General features: G+C 45.2%; 2 protein-coding genes across 7 annotated transcripts in view; one reads left to right on the forward strand and one right to left on the reverse strand.

Moving 5' to 3' along the window:
* Positions 1-1726: 1726 nt before the first annotated feature.
* On the reverse strand, positions 1727-13035 carry GLOD4 (glyoxalase domain containing 4). 3 transcript variants are annotated; one of them, XM_078612031.1, is made up of 9 exons: positions 12801-13035; positions 11289-11338; positions 10579-10699; positions 8601-8745; positions 7133-7263; positions 6156-6242; positions 4253-4366; positions 3533-3619; positions 1727-2859 (listed from the first exon to the last, which is right to left on the reverse strand). In XM_078612031.1, exons 1-9 carry the CDS (start codon positions 12888-12890, stop codon positions 2794-2796), a joined length of 891 nt encoding a protein of 296 aa, XP_078468157.1. In that variant the 5' UTR covers positions 12891-13035; the 3' UTR covers positions 1727-2793. The 3 variants fall into 3 exon arrangements, with proteins under 3 accessions (XP_078468157.1, XP_078468159.1, XP_078468158.1); XM_078612033.1 differs by having other exon boundaries at positions 12797-12967; XM_078612032.1 differs by lacking the exon at positions 6156-6242 and having other exon boundaries at positions 12801-12995.
* Positions 13036-14291: 1256 nt separating this feature from the next.
* The window catches only part of TRIM37 (tripartite motif containing 37), a 44209-nt gene continuing 37314 nt past the window's right edge, over positions 14292-21186 (forward strand). For 3 of the 4 annotated variants that reach the window (XM_078612034.1, XM_078612035.1, XM_078612036.1), the window contains exons 1-4: positions 14292-14374; positions 17681-17878; positions 19468-19569; positions 20216-20256. In XM_078612034.1, the coding sequence (XP_078468160.1) occupies positions 17858-17878; positions 19468-19569; positions 20216-20256 (164 nt within the window). In that variant the 5' untranslated portion in view covers positions 14292-14374; positions 17681-17857. The remainder of the gene's footprint in view (positions 14375-17680; positions 17879-19467; positions 19570-20215; positions 20257-21186) is intronic. The other variant, XM_078612037.1, reaches the window with a different exon arrangement.

A 21186-nucleotide genomic window follows, 5' to 3' on the forward strand; every position in this document is an offset into this window, starting at 1 on the left:
CACGCACCTCCACAACTCCTTCACCGGATAGCGAATTATCTTGTGTCGTTAAAAAAAAAAAGTTGATATTTCTAACAGGGGCCGTCCATAAATGACGTCACGCGATTTTGGACGATTTTTGACCCCCCCCCCCCCCTCGTCACACGGCGTCACAAAAAGTCAGACCCCCCCCCCTCAAATATGACGTCACAAAGCTCTGCCTCCCCCCCCCCAAAATATAAAACATGCTTCAAATCGCTTTAAACTATTGTCATTATAGTGCGTATTTAATGTGGCGCTGCACTCTGATGTTGTAGGAGAAAACATTTATTAAAAAGTATATTTAATTAAGTAGAACGTGTTGTCTATATTTATTTAAAGTTGCGCATTTTGATGTGACGTCACATTTCACAACCCCCCCCCCCTCGTCACACATCGTCACAAATGTCTGACCCCCCCCCCCGCCTAGGTGCGTGACGTCATTTATGGACGGCCCCCTACACGGTGTTCCCTCGTTATTCGCGAACTTGCTACCCGCGGTTTTTGGTTTATCCGCGGATAGCACCTGGAACTCTGCACGACTGCGTCGAGAGAGAAGAGAGAAAGCAATGAGATCAAGTGATGAGATAGGATAGTATCGGGAACGTATCCCTCGCGAATAACGAGGGGATACTGTGCAACATCATGTGTCAATAACGTTGTACGGAAACACAGCACTGGCTGAATCTTCTACCCCGTTCGTGCACCCCCCCCCTCCCCCATCAATGCTCGCTATAATCCTTAGAGCTTAGGGTTGCCATCTGTCTTGAGTTTGTACAATAACTATTAAGGTTGGCTAATCCCAGCACCGCTCAACAAAAAATCGTTCTTCATTGTCATTCAAACAATAAAAGAACATCGGGTAATCCAGACTCGTACGCTGTTTTCCATAGCTTCGTTTTAAATAAGACATAATACAACCGATAAAACGATGCAAAAATGCTGTGAGCAAACGTTAAACAAATTAACCTTATGTCGGGACCCCGGGGTCCCATAAGCCCCTGGCTCTCGCATAAACTGCGTTGCGACGTCATTTTACGTCTGTTGAAGACGAACGACACGGCGATCTATTCCTCTCGACGAGCTCTACACGATGCGCTAATCAAAGTATCAAAGGTTTGTTTCTTCTGCGCTTTCGTCCTCGCCGCTGCACTTGGATGACAACAGAATGATCCGCGCCAGGAGGGTCGCGGAGTTTATGTGCGCGGTGGGACGGAGTCGCCAGAAATACATTCATACATTACGATTTTGACTTCCGTTTATTCGGGATCCCGGGGTCCCGCCATAAGGTTCAAATGTGTGTGTTTTTACTATGCTGTCAGTTTCAAACCACAGCAAATCGTTTCATATCAATGCCATAATAGGTTCTGGAGACAGTGAATTTAAATCAACGGACCACGGCAAAGACATCCCGTGTGTTCAGGATTACCCCATTTACCACAAGCCACACGACTCGGGTACCAACGTGAGCAGCAAACCCACGATTCCCATGTTTGCATTCAACAAAGTCACCTTGTGACCCGACCTGAATTCTGTACGTCAGAAAACCAGGCCAAGCGTTAGTACATCGCCCCATGCATGTCAATGAAAAGCGCGTTTTATTTTTCCAGAAATGTAGTCTTGACCTTTAGCTTGTGCGTCCGGGTTAAGCACAAGCTGGGGAGGTATTTGTGCAAAAGACTTGTCCAACTCGCGCGACAACAACATGGAAATGGCACCTTTTTTTTAATCACCAACTTGAGTTATCCATCAACTCGCCATGACAAATGCAGTACACCAAACACCAAGTCAGACCAACTATAGTGCTCAAGTTGACTCGCATTGGCCGTTCATGGACACGCGGTACACAATTTTCTCGCGGCATATTCCTGCATAATTAGTTTTAGCTTAGCCCGAGTGCCCAGCAACACAATATTTGAATCTGTAGGGGCAGTAATATATAATGACTATACAGCTATCCATCGTTAAACGGCAACACAAAATATGGAATTTCCCAAAAACGTAACTTATCAATTACAGAACAAATTCGATATAAGTAATTATATTCGCATTGATAGAATTTTGAATGTCTATTTTTAAAAAAATTGGGAATGTTTTGCTTAACAATGCACGGTCTGTCCGTTTGTCCTCGTGAACGTTTCACGCTGCTCCAGGTTGGTTTGCGCAGAACGCTTTTCACACACCACTGGTTTCCCATGCTCTTCGTGTCACAGCAAGCCCGGCGTGCTCGTTCGGCCCTTTGTGTTGATCACGATTGGGGTGTTGTACTGTGCAGGATTTCGACCCTCTTTTCACCATACTTATTTAAGTAATATTAAGTGAAGATGTCTGGAGAGAGCCCATTTGTAAGTGCAAGTAACAGAACAAGGACACCCTCCCAGTAACCCCAAAGCCACCACACCTCACTGCACAATTGAGCCAAATGATTTAAAGTACGCTGCTATGCCATCAAAAGCAGTACCACAATTAAATACTGGGTGGTGAAATAAACTAACGATACCAAAAAGGTAAAAAAAATTGAAGCGTACGAACGACATAATGGCATTCGAGGGAACGCGACAATAGCTTTCATTGCTCTATGTAGCAAATGTGTCCGTCAACGCGGTGATATTCCTCCGAGTAATCTTAAGCAGCTCCCTGCTGCGTTTTATTACAATTGTCATAGCTCTAAATGCCATATTGCTCTGGGCGGTTATAATTGCAAGCAGCGTGCACAATGACAGCATTTATTTTAGCCATCGGCTCAAGGTTGTTTTGGAAAGCACGTAATTAGCTTCACGCTGTGGGCTTCTGCCTTTTGTGCTTGGCGTACCACTCACCGCTCTTGTCTTCCGCAATGGCCTGGGAAAGAAACGGCGTAGAGACACACGCACAAACACGTTAGTTCGAGGTGGTCGGGAGGCTTAGATGAGTTGGAGCGCCGAGCCGGCACCGCTGAGATACTGGGTTTGAAATACCAGGCAGCTGCTCACGGTTTAAGCCGATTCTCCAATGTAGCGAGTTGACGATTTCAGCCTAGTTCACACAAATGGCTACGGAACGAACCGTCGCGTTAAGTTTGCCTTTTGCTCTGTACTTCGCAAAAAAAATCGCCCAGTTATATATACATTAATCAGGCAGCTTTAATGTCAAACGTGATGAGTTTTTTTTCTGGAATGACATACGCTGAAGCCCCTTTGAAAAGGAATTAGTGGCAGGAAAATAGATAAATGGCCTTGTGAACTGGGCCTAAGCCCTGTTATCTAAACCACTGGTGGCGCAAGCAGGTAAGTGCATAAATGTGCAGGTGGTGAGTCCTTCCTGGAACTCATTGGTGCCGCCCAGGATGCCCGGCTCTTCCTGGGGGCTCCAGATGCTTTGTCCCAGGCTGTGCCGTGGTTTTTGCTCTCTCCCTTCTCTGCCATGTGTCCCCTGTTCTGACCTCCCCCTCTCTCCTTTTCTTTCATATTTGTGAAGTGTTATAAGACGTGACTGCATGTGGTCGCTGCGTAAACTGTTGTTGCTGTCAGCTGACCTGGTTGAGGAGTGAATCTCCGCCGGGGTCTGGCTTGGAGAGCTCACGGAACGCTTCGTCTCCCACAAAGCAGATCTCATGGTCATCCTCGGAAAATGCAAAGTCGACAAATCGTTACACATTTACTAAGTTGGCACCATATGAAAATCAGTAATAAGCAAAACAGCGCAAAAAGCCAAAGCGTCTCCACGATTCACTCGCAATGAGTCAACTCAGTCCACTATTCCTTAGGTACTCGCAACTATCAATGGCAGCGAGGACCACTCGGCGATTATTTGACCATGATTTGTGCCGATTGAGAATGTTAGAGATTACTACTTCAAGTAGCGATACGGGAGTCCAACTTGGTCCTGGTCATATCTACATACAGCTCATCTTTCAGTCCACTGCTGCATGATGGCCACCCTACGCTGTGGTGGTCATGGGGGTTGTTTGACCATACTTAGGGGTGCCACGGTGGCAAGATGTTATCTCCTTCGCCTGGTATGCACTTTCGGAAGCGCTTCTGCAGCCGTCTGGAACGCTCTTCCTTCCGATGTTAGGAAACCACTGGAGCTATGAAATTTAAAATCATCTAGATTGAAAATTAATTTCTTTAGAACTGCTGTGTGTTTAGTTTGTTGTCCTTCCCTCTGCACCTCCGATTAGCACGGTTGGCTACATACAGTGTGAAAGAAGTTCAACATACGTACAAACAAACGTGTGTGTGTGTGTGCTTACCGGATCGGCTACGATGACCACCTCCACTGTGGCCTTGCCCGGCGTGTCTAGGCTCACGAGTGGCGTGATCACCTTCTGATTCTCCTCCTGCATTCGGCTCTGAATGTCCGGCAGCTGGCAGATGGCAAAAAAAACACCCCCAAAAACAAGCCGATGAATAACGCTCACAGCAGCGTGTCAACCACTTTGGTATGTTATATTACTGGACCCAATAAGGCAAATAAAACATTTTAAATGATATTAATTAGCATTTACATATGAAATGCAATGTATTCAACCACATATACAATTTAAAGATGTAACAATTAAAAATTGGTCATCATTCAAAACATTTAAACTGTTAATAAAAGTTGGATTGAGCAGGACTAGTAATTGATGGCTGATGTTCAAGAATAGTTGCAAGAGTTGCAGCCAAGGAAGGGAACGCATCTGGGAGTGCGAGCGCTGAGGGGATGGGAGTGTGCAGGTGCCAGGTGGATTGTTACGCTGCAGGATTGTTGTGGGAGATAAAACGAAACTTTTTATTTTACTACGTAAGGCCCCACTGAACTGTGTAGCTCTTTTTATAATTACACGCTTTTATTTAACTCACTCTGTCTGTTGTTGTTGTATCCTCAAATCTTGTAACTCAATTTTAACCCACTTCCCAATATGGTATCGACAGCAATCTTGGTATACTTATGTCATACTGATGACAATACCATATTCTATCATTAAAAAAAAATTAAAAAAATTTCAAACCATCTTTTTAATATGTTATGTTTCGCCTTGGCTCTAATTGTCCACGGTCAACTGACGTTGGCTTAAATCACCACGGTGGTCTCTTAGGTTATGGCAAGCTTCGGGGCCACTTCCTGGAGTCGTGGAGTTCTGCCATTACTCGTACGGTACATTTCATTAAAGCGTGTTTAAAAAAAATAGTATTTTTAAATATTACTTCTTTCAGAAGTGGCCACAAATGATAGCTCAACGAAGTGGCTTATCAACACGTGGAAATTTATAGCAGCCAAATACTCTAAAACGCGTGACGTTGATTATAAATGTTGATTCTAAATGATTCTAGGCGGTAACAGATTGGAAAGGCCTTCATCTAGCAGTGGGATTGACCACGGCTGTTGGTTGTGGGATATGTCTGCAAATTAGTCACACTTCAATACATTTTCAAAAACGCCAGATAATCACTTCATCATCATGTATTAAAATAGCTTACTTTTGCACATTTTTGTAGGGCATTTTGTTTTTCGGTGTTGTTATAGGTTTTTTGGTGTTTTTTATTTGTTTACTATATGAAATTGGTAGAAACATACGAAGAGACAAAAATAAATATCCTCCTGTAAAAAGTTACTGTATTTACTGTACCGTACTTACCACTCCAATCTCGAAGACTCTGCACATGGGGTGATGTATATAGTGCAGTATTTTCATCGTTTAAGTTGTATGTAGCGTATAATGTATAATATTTTTTTGTCACGCACATGGCGCCGATCGGCGAACTGGTAGCAGCATTTGGAGCGGTTTCGCCGGATCGACCCGGGACCGCCGGATCATGTTGTAAGCATGCGGATAATACAGGTAGGAACAACAGTTCCACACTGCCCACCAGGGATTATTTGTCTGTCTGTCTGTCGTGCATAGCCACGGCCTCGATTTGTATTTCATAGAGCGCTTCGGGCGGGCTCAGCACCACGTGACGCGCCGCCCCACGCAGCTTGCGCCGCGTGACACGGATCGCACGAATGCGCTGTCCAACCAAGTTCCTACCTGCCCACTCCGAAGGAACGTGTTCGATGATCGTCTGTGATTTCATAAATGGACGCGGCACCTTTCAAAACATTCGAGGGTCAAGTTTTACAAACAAGTCAAGTGTGTCCCTGTCTCCCATGACCACTAGCTGGTGTAGCACCTGCTCTCTGGGGCACGAGAAGGCGACCCTCCCAAATGCTGTGGCGTGGTCCACTGGGCCCTCAATGGCCTGCAGCTCCAGCTTACACTGGCAAGACACACAACAGAACGGGACCGAGTGATCCTACAAACACAGCTCGATCTTAGTCAAACTACAACAGTCCGATGCGGTTTTTTGGCAGCGGTGCACAAAGCACGAATGACGAAAAAAAACCTCAACACATTCACGAAGAGAAAAAGACAGATACCAGATGACATATTTCTGGCCATGGCCCTTCTTCATGAATATGCACCGTCTGAAATGTCACCTATTTTTATACATTTTCATCTTAAGCGGCAGTCTCATTGACAAATGGGTTGAATTTGTGTTCATCGCAATCGGATAATTTCCCTGCTCAAATAATGTAGTGGCAATCGTCTCAACCGATGGCCCTCAGCCAGCGATGTATATTCCACATTGCCATTGCAGAGGCCAGTCTCTCTCTATGGCACGAAAGGGACAGACTTCCCATAAAGCAATACTCTTTCACTGGATCCTCAACGGATTGTGATGGACCGAGTTGACCGCCGACTTAAAATAACGCTCTCACCACAGAAAGATCCAGCCGGAAAGGATAAAGTGGTTCGCCGCTCAAAAAGCGCATGGGTTAGCACTCATCTGCCGCGTCAGTCATTGAAATTCCACATTATTTTGGTGGTAGCGAGTTATTGCGTAGCACTCGTGACGACGCGTCACAAAGTGGCACCAATTTCATCGACGCCACAAGTTTTACGCCCAATTAGAAATGCGTGCCGCAGTGGCACACCCAGCCAGACAATAGCTTAATAAAGCGTAATATAAAATGAGGCTTACACACGTGGGATGACGATGTTTTCAACGGTTTCACAATGAAGAATGATCACCGTTCATATAAAAGTTCTGACAGTATGATCCTTTGAGTAGAAAATCAGTAGTGTGGGAAGTTGGTAAATGCTTACCTGGGAGTCGGCAAAACCCAACAAAGCTTTGCCGTCTTCTTTTTTGTACAATTTCATGCCACACAACGCCTCCCAATAGTGAAGAGATCTTTGTAAATCCGAGACACCCAGAGACACTTTCTGAACAGGATCTGCGCGAGTGAAAGCAAAACAAAGGAACTGGATTACCACCGATCACCCACTCTCTTCCCTTCAGCTCTGACTTTGCCCGGTCACCAACGAAGGCATTAAAGTACGTTTCGCCGTCATTAATTGCCGGGGCAAAGACCCTGGACACCATTGCTGCGTCGACCAAGATACCGCCAAAATCCCGGGGCCTGCTCCCTGGGTCGTTAACAAAGAGAGGGGAAGGTGGAGCCATGCCCTCTCCTACAGGCACAAGTGGTGGTGTGGCAGCCTTCCACACAGTGGCGGCTCCTGCAAAATCTCTCAGGGGGGGCAAATGTCTGGATGATTGATAAGGATAAGGTCCACCCATGCAATGGATAAATTAACAGCTTAAGCATGTAAAGGCAACTTCACTTCTTTAATATTAATGAAAAATAAAGTGACTCTTACAATACATCTTGTTTGTTTCTATACTCACTATTAAAACAAACCACTCAGGTTTATTTTATTAAAGATTCCACTAGGTGGCGAGAAATTATATTGTTGGATGAAACGTGCTTACGTATGATGACGTAAGCACGTATGATGACGTAAGCACGTTAGGGCGAGCCCTCCCGGAACCCATAGAGAATGCATTGCAGTGCCCCCGTTCGAAAAAAAACATCTTTGAATGTAAGTCTATGGGACCACTCGGGGCGATTCTCAGCTGGAGGGAAATCGCCCAAAAAGAGGCGGTACTCCACAGAACGTAGCATGACGCTGATTGGACTATATCCAGTGGCACAGTGACGGCTAGCGTGACTCTGTGGTTGAATGACATTGGTGGTGCGTCGCCCAATCGCCCTAATAAAGAAACCGCCCCTGCTTCCACATAAGCCTCTCTCACACTCTCCACATGGCCTGGTTATCAATTGGATATTACATCTGTTGGTGGCGACTGTGTGTCCTGCCAGGCCATGTGAACTCTTATCCATCGAGTTTGTTATCTACTTGCAACCAGTCTTTACCATCTTCTTGGTTCTTTCGGTAAAGTCACGTAGAAGGGAAATAATAAAAATAAAACATCATAAAATACAATTCTCACGACGTTTCGGCCACAACGCAAGCAGCCGTCCTCAGGTGAAAAACAGGTCTGTCGGAAAGACAGCGTCTGTCGGAAACACAGCGTCTGAATGAACACCACCAAGCTTGGCAGCGTATATTTAAGCTGGGTTAGAGGAAGGGCGCCTTGACAAAGGAATTTGCATATCAACAGATGAATTTAGCATATTTATGGAAAATGCAGATATGGGATTAGTCACTACTTGTGTAATGCGTAGATGGTGGGGGGGGTCTCAAAGTCATATTATGCAGTCTTTACCAGTTTTGGGCTCATCCTTGTCAATCAAGAAGAACTTGTATCCTCCCGGAGCCTCCATCTCGAACGTGCCATCGTCGCACTCCTTCATCGGCCAGCCACGCTGCCTTGCATTCTTCACCGCCTTGCTGGACTGGATGGTCATTCCCTTAAAACACGAAGATACAACAACAACAACGAAAAGCATTAACAATCTCGGGAACTTCCTAAGTGGGTACGGAAAAGAAATGTAGCTATGGGTTGCAGGTTGATTATTTAATGTCCTTGCGGCTCATGAGATGCGAGTTTCCGCACCTCCGACTCGCATGGTTGGCTATGCACGGTGCGAAAAAAGTTCAACATGGATACACATGCATACATGTAACCTGTTTGTTTTGTCAATTCAATATTGTTTCCATGCTCAAAATTGTGTTGGGTGGTGGTCATATCCATCAACAGTCCATAGCTAGTGGTGGCAACTCCAAGACTTCTATGGTCTATCTATAGGCAACCAACGAAATACCACAAAGCGGTATTCATTCTATTGACAATACAGGGATGACGTTTTTAACTCAAGACCTCCCGATCGTGATTCAAGCACTCGAACCACAGCACCAGCCGGCCAGATAATTTTTACGACAGTAGTTTGGTAGCTTGGCAGCATTATGAGTTAAGTTAATAGCACAGTTTAATTAGTCCTCAAGATCACCATGTTGAGATTGTACATATGTACGTACGACTTATTCCGCACCGTACGGAGCCAGCTGCGCTAATCGGAGGTGCGGGGGAAGGACAACAAACTAAACACGAAATTCACTGCTGGATTTACCACCTCTCCACGTTGTGGGGGTTGATTCGGCCATACATTTCGTTGAGATCTCTTGAAATCTGCCGATCGTGCCCTACTTAGTGTACCATGCATGCTCCAGGCTTCGAACCTGGGGTGATGACAACGAAGCTTTTGTTTGCACAGCGCCCAGGCTCTGGGATTTCCTGCCGTTGGAGGTCAAGGAACTCGGAGTCCATGCAGACTGTTAGAGCCTGGCTGAAGACGCCGCCTATTCAAAATGTCTTTCTCCCTCGAGTTGTATGTTGAACTTCTTTCACACCGTATGTAACCAACCGTGCTGTTATCTCCTTAGTCTTTCTCTCCCTGGGTTACTCATCGCTTATTTCCTCATTCATGTGTATGGCACTCTGATATCCATTGTTTAAGGGCACTTGAAAAACCTAGATTATTATGTATCCATATTGTTTATCAATACTTCACCACATTGGACATTTACATTTGAAGGCAGAAACCTAGATGTGGTGATGTGGAAATCCAGTACAACACTGCATTTTGCCACACTTCTGTCGAATACTAACCGCTACGTAACACCACTCTATTAGTACACACAATCGACAGGATGTACAAGTACAATGTGCTTGCATAACGTGCATGCATAATGTACGTTGATTACCATATTAATAACCCAACCGCCAATGGATGCCGACTGTCATTTATATGCATTCATTAATCCCGCGCCCACTTCGCGCAAGATTTGCTCACAAGTGATGCCATCACATCTACCCCTCTATTTAAGGCGCGAAACAGGAGGATTTCTCCACAAATCTGGCTGTCGCCTGATGAAGCTCGTTGTAATTACTGGCGAAACGCCGTACTCAGATTGTAAATGTTGTGGCTTGGCTCTCCAACACACCAGTGTGCTGTACTAGTGACGAATTGGCCACGTTCTGTTTAGGTGACAAACCTTACTAATTGGTTGTCGGGTGGTGGCGGGTTTAACGACACATTTATATATTTATGCGATTTAGCCCAAAAAAAAACTGTATTATGGACATTGGTCGCGAAAGCCTTCGTGTTAAACAGGCTAAACTCTGCACAGCTTCGGAGATCGGACTGGGACGGGACGCGTTCTAGGTGGTTAGAACATTCACACAGAGGGACGCAAACCTCGGCCTTCCCAGGTTTCGCCTCTGGCAGTAGAGGCGGCCTTACCAAGAAGTCGTTGCCGAGCCGGTACGTGCCAATCCCGTAGTTGTAGGTGAGCTCCACAACAAAGTGATCGTCCTCGGGGCCGTAGCCGATCATGGTCTTGCTCCACGTGCCATCATAGGGCCTGCCACACCGCCCAACACGGAACATGACCAGCAACTTACAGGGTCATATGGCGATGGTGTGGAATGTGATGCAGTGGTTTAAAGCAACGCGCTACAAACGCAATGAGCCGAGTTTGGATTGTGGCAAACAGTGATGTGTGAGCCTGTACTCGAGGTTTACCTCCTTCACCAACGCACACTTACCAGAGTCCAACACTGAACCAGTAACGAATTGGCACGTTTTGTTTACGTTGGAGACCGACCAAAACTGAATTTCTGGTTTCGGCCGAAAATGAAGCCAGACCGAAAGTTAAAAATTTACTTTCGGCCGAAACCAAAAGAAAACCGAAAGTTAACTTTTTGGCTTCGGCCGAAACAGAAACCGAATTTCGGTCGGCCTCTAGTTTACGTGACAAACCTTACTAATTGGCTGTGTCGGTTTGGTGGCGGGTTTAACGGCAGATTTTTACTTATGCAATCTAACCCAAAAATCTCTTTTATTGGATAAAATTGGTCGCGAAAACCTCCTGCTACATGTTTAAATTAAGAAAGCTGCAGAGCCAAATGAGTGTTTGCGAATGTAACCGTCCACCCGTGTGCTGAACATACCCATTGCATGTGGCCTTGCATCCTTCCTTAAACTCCTCGTGTCTCAAAACCTGCAAAGTGACAGCGTGAATAAAGCTCACATTGGGCAAATCTCAGCAGAAAAAAAACCAAAAGCCGTTGTGCCTCATCTAAAAATGCTCAAAGTACAGGCATTTACATCGTCGCTGAATCTTTACAGCGCGCCTGCCGTGCGGTACGTCTCTCGGCGTGCGCTGCGGCAGGTGGCTGTCCCTGTACCGCACGAGCTGAACGCAGTGCACCGGCCTGTAAGTCAGTGGGCATTAGTCCGTCAGTAAAAAATCGTCCAAAATCGCGTGACGTCATTTATGGACGGCCCCAATCCCCCGCGTTGAGATCTGCGAGCAACGACGGGAGGGGCTTCAGGGGAGCGTTTATCGATTTGATTGTTTTTTTTCCCATTGCTCCACCTGCACTACTATACACTACACTACACACTACTATACACTACACTATACACTACTATACACTACACTATACACTATATACTACACTATACACTACTATACACTACACTATACACTACAATACACTATACACTACTATACACTACACTATACACTACTATACACTACACTATACACTACTATACACTACACTATACACTACTATACACTACACTATGCACTACTATACACTACACTACTATACACTTCACTATACACTACTATACACTATACACTACACAATACACTGCACACTAGTGCTGTACTAGTGACGAATTGGCCACGTGTTGTTTACGTGACAACCCTTACTAGTTGGCTGTGTCGGGTGGTGGCGGCTTTAACGACACATTAATATATTTACGCGATTTAACCCATAAAAAACCTCTATTATGGATATCATTGAGTAATGTTTATGTATTGTGTAAGAATCTTACAGCCACCAGAGGCGCTACAATGCCCACAACAGTCTCCATTCTTAATCAAATCGCGACCTCAGCTAAAGCCGCAACACAGAGACAGACACCCATCTGACGTGTCAAGGCAAACATACGATTGTGAAAAATCCACATTCCTATGCCGGGAACCCAATCCGTCCCCACGGATAATTTACTGTGCACTTCCTCGCAAAAGTGCTTTAACTATTTGTTGTTGTTGTTGTTTGTATCGCCACCACCGAAACAACTCCCGTGGCTAGAGATGAGTCGTCCCAATCGACCACCAAACATCTATAGGAATTTTCACAATAAACGACAAACAACACGACGTTCAATTTTAGATTTGAAGCTTTCGTGACTGCAAGGATTTATATTCTTAGGTTTTTTCGGTAAAGTCACGTAGGTAAAAAAATTAAAATTAATAAAAGTAAAATAAAATTAAAAATAAAGTAAAAATCACGACGTTTCGGAGGCAACACAAGCTTCCGTCTTCAGGTGGAACCGTCACAGCACGTTTGCTGTATCAAGTACTTTTATTGATACAGCAAGCGTGCTGTGACGGTTCCAACATGACGTTCCCACCACCACCACCATCATCATCCCCGGCTACCTGCCTGCATGCCCAGCACTTGGCGGTAAAAGGAGAGAGTCGCTCCTCGATCTCCCACTTTGAACACGAAGTGCAGAGCACGGCGGAGTGCCATCGTCTTCCCCTCCTGCCTCTCTCGTTCTCGTCTCTCCCGGTCCCCACCAACCTCGTGCCGATTGGATGCAAACCGCAGCCGCTAGAGGCCGCTGTACGTTGATTTGTTTTTTTAAAGCGTCGGAATCGATCGTTTACGCGTTTGCAATCGCGACAAACGATTAAGGGGGTTGTCCATAAATGACGTCACGCGATTTTGGACGATTTTTGACCTCCTCCCCCATTCGTCACACGGCGTCACAAAGAGTCAGACCCCCCCTCTTAACTATGACGTCACAAAGCTCTGCCCCCCCCCCCCCAAAACCATATTTTCATTTTGAAAATTAAAAAAATGCTTCATTTCGCTTTAAACTAATGCCATTGTAGTGCGTATTTAATGTGTTGTTATAACAATTCTATATATTTTTTTTCTTATATTTATATTTATTTTATTTCTATATTTATTTAAAGTTGCGCATTTTGATGTGACGTCATATTTCTCAACCCCCCCACTCGTCACAAATATCTGACCCCCAACCCAGGTGCGTGACGTCATTTATGACGGCCCCTAACGCGTGACTTTATAGCGGTTCGATTTATACCGCGCCGTTTGTATCGCGTTGTCTCGTTCGTGTAATTAGAACGCGAGTTTGCAGTGTACATACAACGTAAACTATTTTTTACGTTAATAATCTCGTTAATTCGGGCAAATAGCCTCAAGGAAACACATTGATTATCTCTCAACTAAACTAAAACTTTATAGCAACAGCAGAGCATCGTTAGCGGCGACTGTACCAAAAATAATCGATATTCCAATTGATGTACAGTGCGGTACAGTAGTAGAATCGCGAATCGAATCGAAATGTCTTTAAATGGAATCGATACGCGGCTCGCCCCGCCCCCGTCACGTGGACCACTCGGCGTGTTCGAGGCCACAACGTCATCACGTAACATCACGTGATGACGTTATGCAAGCCCCGCCCGAGCGTGAACTCACGTGATGACGTCACGTGAGCCCCGCGGACGTCATCACGCAAGATCCGCGTCGCAAAGCGGCGTCGTGAGCAAGGGCCGCGCGCGCTTTTTATTGGCCGAGCGAGATCTCACGTGATGACGTAGCAGCAGCTCGAGGAACGTCATCACGTGATCTTACGTGATGACGTTCGCCTGCTACTACGTCATCACGTATTGGACGTTATGCAAGCCTCGCACGAGCGTAACCTCACGTTATGACGTCACGCGAGCCCCGCACGACGTCACCACGCAAAGATCCGCGTCGCAAGCTCGGCGCGTACACCCTCTGATTGGCCGAGCACCGAGACGGGGCCCCCCTGTATTAACAAATCAGCGGCGCGCTTGCTTTATCGTTTGAGCCAATGAGAGGCGTGGAAAGGGGGTAGTGGGGGGGGGTGGTGGGGGGTGGGGGGGGATTTGCTGCGCTCTATAAATTGCGAAGAGGCGATGCGCGCGACGCGTTAGTGCGGTCTAGCGATGAAGTCGGTGAACGTACGTGAGACGACGCTGCGCGTTCACTCTCCGGGGATGTTTATTTTTTATTATTTTTTAAACACATTTAAACCGTCGCTAACATTCTCTTTCTCGCTCTCTCTCTCTCTTTTTCTCTCGTCTTATCTTGTGGCTTCTTTTTAATTCGCTTGTGCGTAACTCGTGTGAACGCGGCCGTTCGTGCTTTGTTGGTTCTTTTAAATTCTTTGCCGAGCTTGCTGCTTCTGTGTTCTCCCCCGCCGCTGCCGCTGTTACCATGGCTGCAGCGATTACAACGTCGCTCGGCGCGCGCCTCTTGCCGCACCGGCCCCCGCCGCGGCAATGTGGAGTGGCCGTATCTGTTCGAGGTCGTTAAATGGAGGGGGGGGGGGCAGGAGAAGAAGCACCGCCAATCCCGCTAGCGATCGCTGTGAGCATAGATTAGGGGCCCGGTTGTCACCATCACCACCATCAGCAGGAGCAATAGCCGTGACCAATCCACTGCTGGATGAAGGCCCCCCCCTCCCCAAGCCGCCGTCATCCCTCGCAATCCTCCGATGCAGACATCGATTTAGGACCCACCACTTGCACCCCAGATGGTGACATCGCTCCGTCTCCTCCCGTGGATGTCCTCCCGGACGCGTTCCGTCGCCCTAGCGAATGTGAACGGAATAATTCGGTATTGCCGTACAGTGCTCGGGTATCACAATTGTCAGTTTAACACGTAACGAGAAGGTTTTCGCGACCAAATATCCATAATACAGGGTTTTTGTGGGGGTTAGAAAGCGTAAATTGATAAATGTGCCAGCACATCTAGCCCTCTAAGGAACGAAACAGGAGGATTTCTCCACAAATCTGGCTGTCGCCTGATGAAGCTGGTTGCAATTACTGGCGAAACGTCGTACTCAGATTGTAAATGTTGTGGCTTTGCTCTCCAAAACCCCGGTTAGTGCTGTACTAGTCATGAACCGGCATGTTCTGTTTACGTGACAAACCTTACTAATTGGCTGTGTCGGGTGGTGGGGACACATTTATATATTTACGTGATCTAACCCCATAAAAAAACCCCCTGTATTATGGTTAGGGCCAGATTAAGGGCTGCAAGCCCAGGGTCCTCTGCCAGCCAGAGGGCCTCCAAGTGAAAAGTTATTTCATTTGTGAATGCTGAATTTTATTTGTCGTTAGCCATGTAAAAATCAATTTTGTGTTTTTTTTACTTGGTTTTCCTTTTGAAAATACTACTGGGGGCCTCACCAGTACCTGTAGCCCAGGGAAGTTTCATAATTTCAGCGGTTTTCGCTCAACGCGAGTTAACTATGGACCGGTCAAGCAATCAGGACTTCTGCTAGTTGAGGCATTGTTTGCTGGCGTTCAACCAATGCTATTGAAATGATGCGTTTTCCAGAAGGCCGTGTGGCTGATGAAATGTGTAAAGGAAAAAAAGTATTGTAATGTCTAAGGGTGGAAGGACATTTCATGTGAAGGAGGCGTGCGTATTATCTGCTTATTTGCGGCAATTTTGGATATAAGCGTTACTCATTTTATTCCAAAATCCACCATCCTAAGATTGTGGAATTTCCACCATTGGCTAAGGGCCGTATGAGCAACTCGCAGCCAAGGGAGAAACTCTCCCCTTCCCACAGAGGACATACACCGTGGAGATGGAGCAATGATGAGCTTGCGCGCAGGTGCTGCTGGGTGGATTCTTACATCGCAGGGCCTTAGGAGGTGGTAACGGCTTGGGGCGGCCTTCAGGCTTTCATCCAGCAGTGGATTAACCAGTGGCTGATGATTGACAGGCATTCTCTGCCTGTCGTGGTTGAATTTCCACCGGTAGGCGGTCAAGATCAGTGCGTCTCGTTTGAGCGGACACTTGTATGTCTATGACTGCAGCGTCCGCAGCGAAGGCTGCTGCCACCCAATGTAGTTATTGCTTCGTCAGCTCCACTGCTGGATGAAGGCCTCCCTCTCTGATGTGTCGGTCATAGGGAGTTGTTTGAACATACTTCACCACGCTGGTCAGTGCGGGTTGGTGAAGGTGGACATGGACCGGTTCAGATGTTAGCCTGTGCCGACAAGTGAACTTAAGTCGCCGGGTTGATATTTAAGAGTGCTAAACGCTACCACGATGGTATCCCAATCAATGTTAACACAGATTGGGGTACAGGCCCCAATGGCTATGGTATAATGAATAAAGTCAAAGCCAAAATGTATCCCCGTTCGAACGAGCAATGGGAAGATATTCATCTCCGTTGGCGACCTTGAATCCAGTGGTGGAATATCTGTATTTCCATGGTAAAAATCTATTCTCTCAGGAGACTTTTCACAAAGTGGTTCTAATGACAACGGGCTCAGAGGAAGGAGGGCGATGTTTAGCTTAGTCGTTTCCAGGAAGGGATTGAATTCTAAACTCATGATCGAGAATGTTTGACAACAGAGTTGCCCTGCCTGGTACAAAAACTGCAAATTTTGAAAGTTAAAACTCAAATCAAACGGTTTTCTTGAGAAAATGGGGGTCCTTGCGCATCTCCCTGGCAACCTTGAGCACATGCAATAACTTAATGTCAAATACTATTGACAACTGCGTTGCATTGAAATCATCTGGAATGTGCATGTGCTTAAACCATGACCAATACAGCTTGTGTGATGCATTGCTTTTTGTTTAGTGTAGGTGAGGAACATAATTTTTGTTGAATAAAACTAACAACATGCTTGCCCAAACCAGCAGGAATATGTGGTCATCTGCATCAGAGGTATAAATTCCATGCCTCATGGCAGGGGCCAGTCCTCCGTGGGATGAGAAATTATGATGGCCTGCAGCTTGTTACTTTATCAACAATTGAAGGTTTATTGTGGTTTTAGAGATAAGGAAAAGCGTATTTTGACTTGCAGAAGTTAAGGATCCAACACACGTTTGTTGATCAAATTCAAAGTTGACCTCTGTATGAATAAGGAAAGCTTTAATGAATCTCGAAAACCTTTTTTAGGAGGGTCTTGCCTTCACACGTTTGGTCAATTCCACTAGTGGCCAATTACATTCAATGAATTCATCCCATTTCTGATACAACATTGATCTCTTGAAGGGCTTCAGCCACTGGAGGAAATTGCACATTGTGGCATTAAACCATTTCTCATGAAGACAACAACTCTGTGTCCTCCATAAGAGTGGCTCCTATTTATCAACCCGTGAGGGATTCGACCCCTAACTGATTATTTTAACTGGCAGTCTTCCAATTGTAAATCAAGTGCACCGCCATGTGTAAAACGCAGCAGCCATTTACCTGTAATATATTTACACTGGGGTTGTATGTGTTTGTTTCTGTGCAGCTCTGAACTGTAGGCATGGTGTGAAAGTTGAGTGTCTTTAAATAAGCCAGTCGTCCAGTAGTGCTGCTCCACTGCTGGTGAAAGTGCGCTGACCTGCCTCCCTGCTTCCCTCGCTTGGAACGTTTGGCTACTTCTCGCTCTGCTCCTTGACACTGCCGTACCACTAACCAAAGCACCATGGATGAAAATAGTGTCGAGGTGAGATAATACGACAACGTTGCCTGCTTGTTGTTATAGTCGGCTAATTTTTGGGTAATCAACTCTAACCTCCCTGGCATTTTCCAAATTTTGGAGTCTGCCTTCACTCATTCCTGCTTGGGTCCATCTCCACGTTAATACGCCTGGTTCACCACTTTGAACCACCCTCTTCCCGTGCCTGCCTCTCTCAGTCTCTACTACCCTATTGCTTACAAGACCTGCCCTAAACCATCTGTGTTTACTTTCTCTCAGCGTGTGTGAGATAGACAGCACCACCCTTGCCTTTCTCTCTCCTTGTTTTATAGATGTCTCATCAGTTCTTGTGGTCCCAGATATCAAACTCGTAATTCTCATTTTATGCTTGCCATTCTTATCTGTTAATACTCGCCTTATTGCTGTCTTATACTTTCCTCTTCAGCCAGATCTGACTCTGCCTGCTACACATCGCTCCACTTATTTCTCTCTATTTTAGACATACCTTTTGAAATAACACAACATAATCGTAATATTTATCCAGGAACACCTAGAATGGTTGCAATACAAATTTTCAGGAAGGGTCTCGGATTGGGATATTTAAGTAATGGATTTTAGGAGTATTTTCTGTGTGTGAAGAAACCAGAACAGCTAGTGAACCCCCCCCCCTCCCCCCCATGCATATGAAGGGAGAACACTCAAAGGTGTGCACAGACATGTAAGCTTATTCTAGTCATTTTCTAGTAACCTCGGTAGGTGTTGTGGTTTAAAAAAAATCTACATGCTCTACAAACCCTTTGCCTCTATAGGACTGTATGTGCTACCATTTTTTTGTTGCCAATGTACTAATTGCATTAATGTACCAGTTTTAAGACAGGGCGGCAGAGTTCGTTTTGCATTCATGTGCCCCTACCAGGAACTGCATTGTCAGTCTATTTCGTTTGGCACGTAATTATCTCGCCATCGATTGGATATAACGAAATACACTGAATGTGCTGCTGATGATTTGCTTCAATAATTGCATAGACTAACCTAGTCCACTGCGATGTTTGTTAATTGCCATGCACAGTGGCTATTTTCTGAGGCACATGAAAATGTACAATGAAAATAATGAAACTTTCTGTTAGGTTTTGGTGACTGGTTGAATTACGGTGATCTCATGATTTAGTTGATGCATGCAGTTTTTTTTTTAAACGTAACGAATTTACAGTGTTCATGTGGATCCTCTTTGTATTAATTGAAATGCATAACTGCATAGTTATTCTCTTAAATCATTGCAGGCTTGTCACTAAGTCACCTGGAATGTGCCCATTCTCATCAGATCTTGAAAGCTAAAAGCAGGGTTTGAGCCTTGTATTGTTTCAATGGGTTAAAATACTGAATGCCAGCGCTGCTACATGCTGGCAGTGCAGCAAAATCTATTGTTATTACTGTACTTCTATCCACCCATGTGTTTGCTGTCCACGTTCACCAACTAGCACAGCGTGGTGAAATATGGTTAAACAATGGCCACTACAAACCGCACGGTGTGGGGAGGGCCATTATCCCGCAGAGGATTTTAAAAAGCTTCCTAACGTGTACAGGCAACTGAGAGGAATCGGTCTGTGGTTTTGTAGAGCATCGCAGAGGTGTTCCGATGCTTCATTTGCATGGAAAAGCTGCGGGACGCTCGCCTCTGTCCCCACTGCTCCAAGCTGTGCTGCTTCAGCTGCATACGGGTACAGTGAAATTAAAATAAAAAAGTCTTGTTTTTATTTTATTTTTTTATTTCCCTTCTACGTGACTTTACCGAAAGAACCAAGAATATGGGTACAGTGAAGTCATCAAGTGTTGCGTTGTATATGCCAAATTGTGCAAGACAGCTAATTAACATTGTGTAGACCCATGCTTTGCTGTGGGTAAGAGCAAATATTAGCAGAACTTGGTTCTGTCTCCACGCATAAAAATAAAAATATTTTTGGTTCATTTAGCATATTGGCTTTCTGGACCATATTATCAAGAAGCATTTGTTAAGCATCAAAACTGGATCGATCTCTCCAGTATAATCAAGCTTGTTAAGAAAATGCCAGATCTTATTGGAAAGAGCACTCCGTTGAAATTAGGATGCAGTTTTAGCGTAATTGTTACGAGTTTTAATTGATGCAAGCAATACCTTCAAACTACACCTTCAAAAAGTTGCACATCATGTTTTCTTTTCTCAAAGTGAACATCGTCGAATTGCCTTTAAAATGTTAAAATAGATCGACACTACGCACATGATTTACTTAAACCGTTAACGTGTTACAGTTGGCAATGCTGTGTTGATAACATTTTATGGTGTGGTTATTTGTGAATGAAGCTTTACTGCACGCTCTGTTTTTCTAGCGGTGGCTCACAGAACAGAGAGCTCAATGTCCACACTGCAGGTATGAAAGGTGTTTTTGTTACTTTAACTTAAGTCTCAGCTATTCACTGAGAGGGTCAGGTTTGAGGCTACAACTGAATTTGAACAAGCAACTTGTATTGTTATATCATGTCGTGGGCAGATAGATATATAGATGACCCCTTATTTTCTAGTTAGTCTATTAAGAGACCAAGGGTCTCTTGAAAACGTTGCTACGATAAAAAAAAGGCTTCAGTATGTAAATATTACACAATAGTTGAGCGTAAAAAAATTATAATTTCAATACAGCTATCGTATCAAGCATGCACCTGCGTGTAGCTCTTATTAACAGGACATGAAATCCAGAAGCACATTGCAGCACAGTGTTTGAGTTGCTATTATTACCAGCGCCTTGTGCTGGTGGTTCTCAACCTTTTTGGTATGGCGGGCCCAATCAAGACCACTGGTGCCCCTGTGCCCACCCCCCAGGTCACTAAGGTCACAATGGAGAGATCACACGTCCACGGCTCTACAGACAGACATGCAGGCATTATTTAAGCCGGAAGAACCCGATGAGCTGAAACAAACTTTTTCAAAGGCATCCGGCCCAAGCTGGTCGCCGATTTTGGAAAATGACAGAGGAAGTTACGTAGGTAGCCAAATTAAGCGATCGTACATAAACACGAAAAAAAAACTACAATATTAATGACGGAAAAATAACAGCGATAGTAAAAATTTATGTAAAAAAAGGATACATTTTACTTGAAAATTCATAGTTATAAAATCATATTTGCAAAGAAAATTTGTAAGTCCCAGCCTCTAGTCAAGTTAAGTATTCGTATGGCAGTCTGCACCCACCCGCCACCCCCAAAAGGCTTTCACGGGGCCTGACCCATGGGTTGAGAACCACTGGCCTAAACCATAGTTTGTAGTTAGTAACATGGAAGGCAGAAATTTTAGAAATGTTGTCATT

Source organism: Lampetra planeri, chromosome 37 (genome assembly GCF_965212315.1).
Source record: "Lampetra planeri chromosome 37, kcLamPlan1.2.h2, whole genome shotgun sequence".
Taxonomy (NCBI): Eukaryota; Metazoa; Chordata; class Hyperoartia; order Petromyzontiformes; family Petromyzontidae; genus Lampetra; species Lampetra planeri.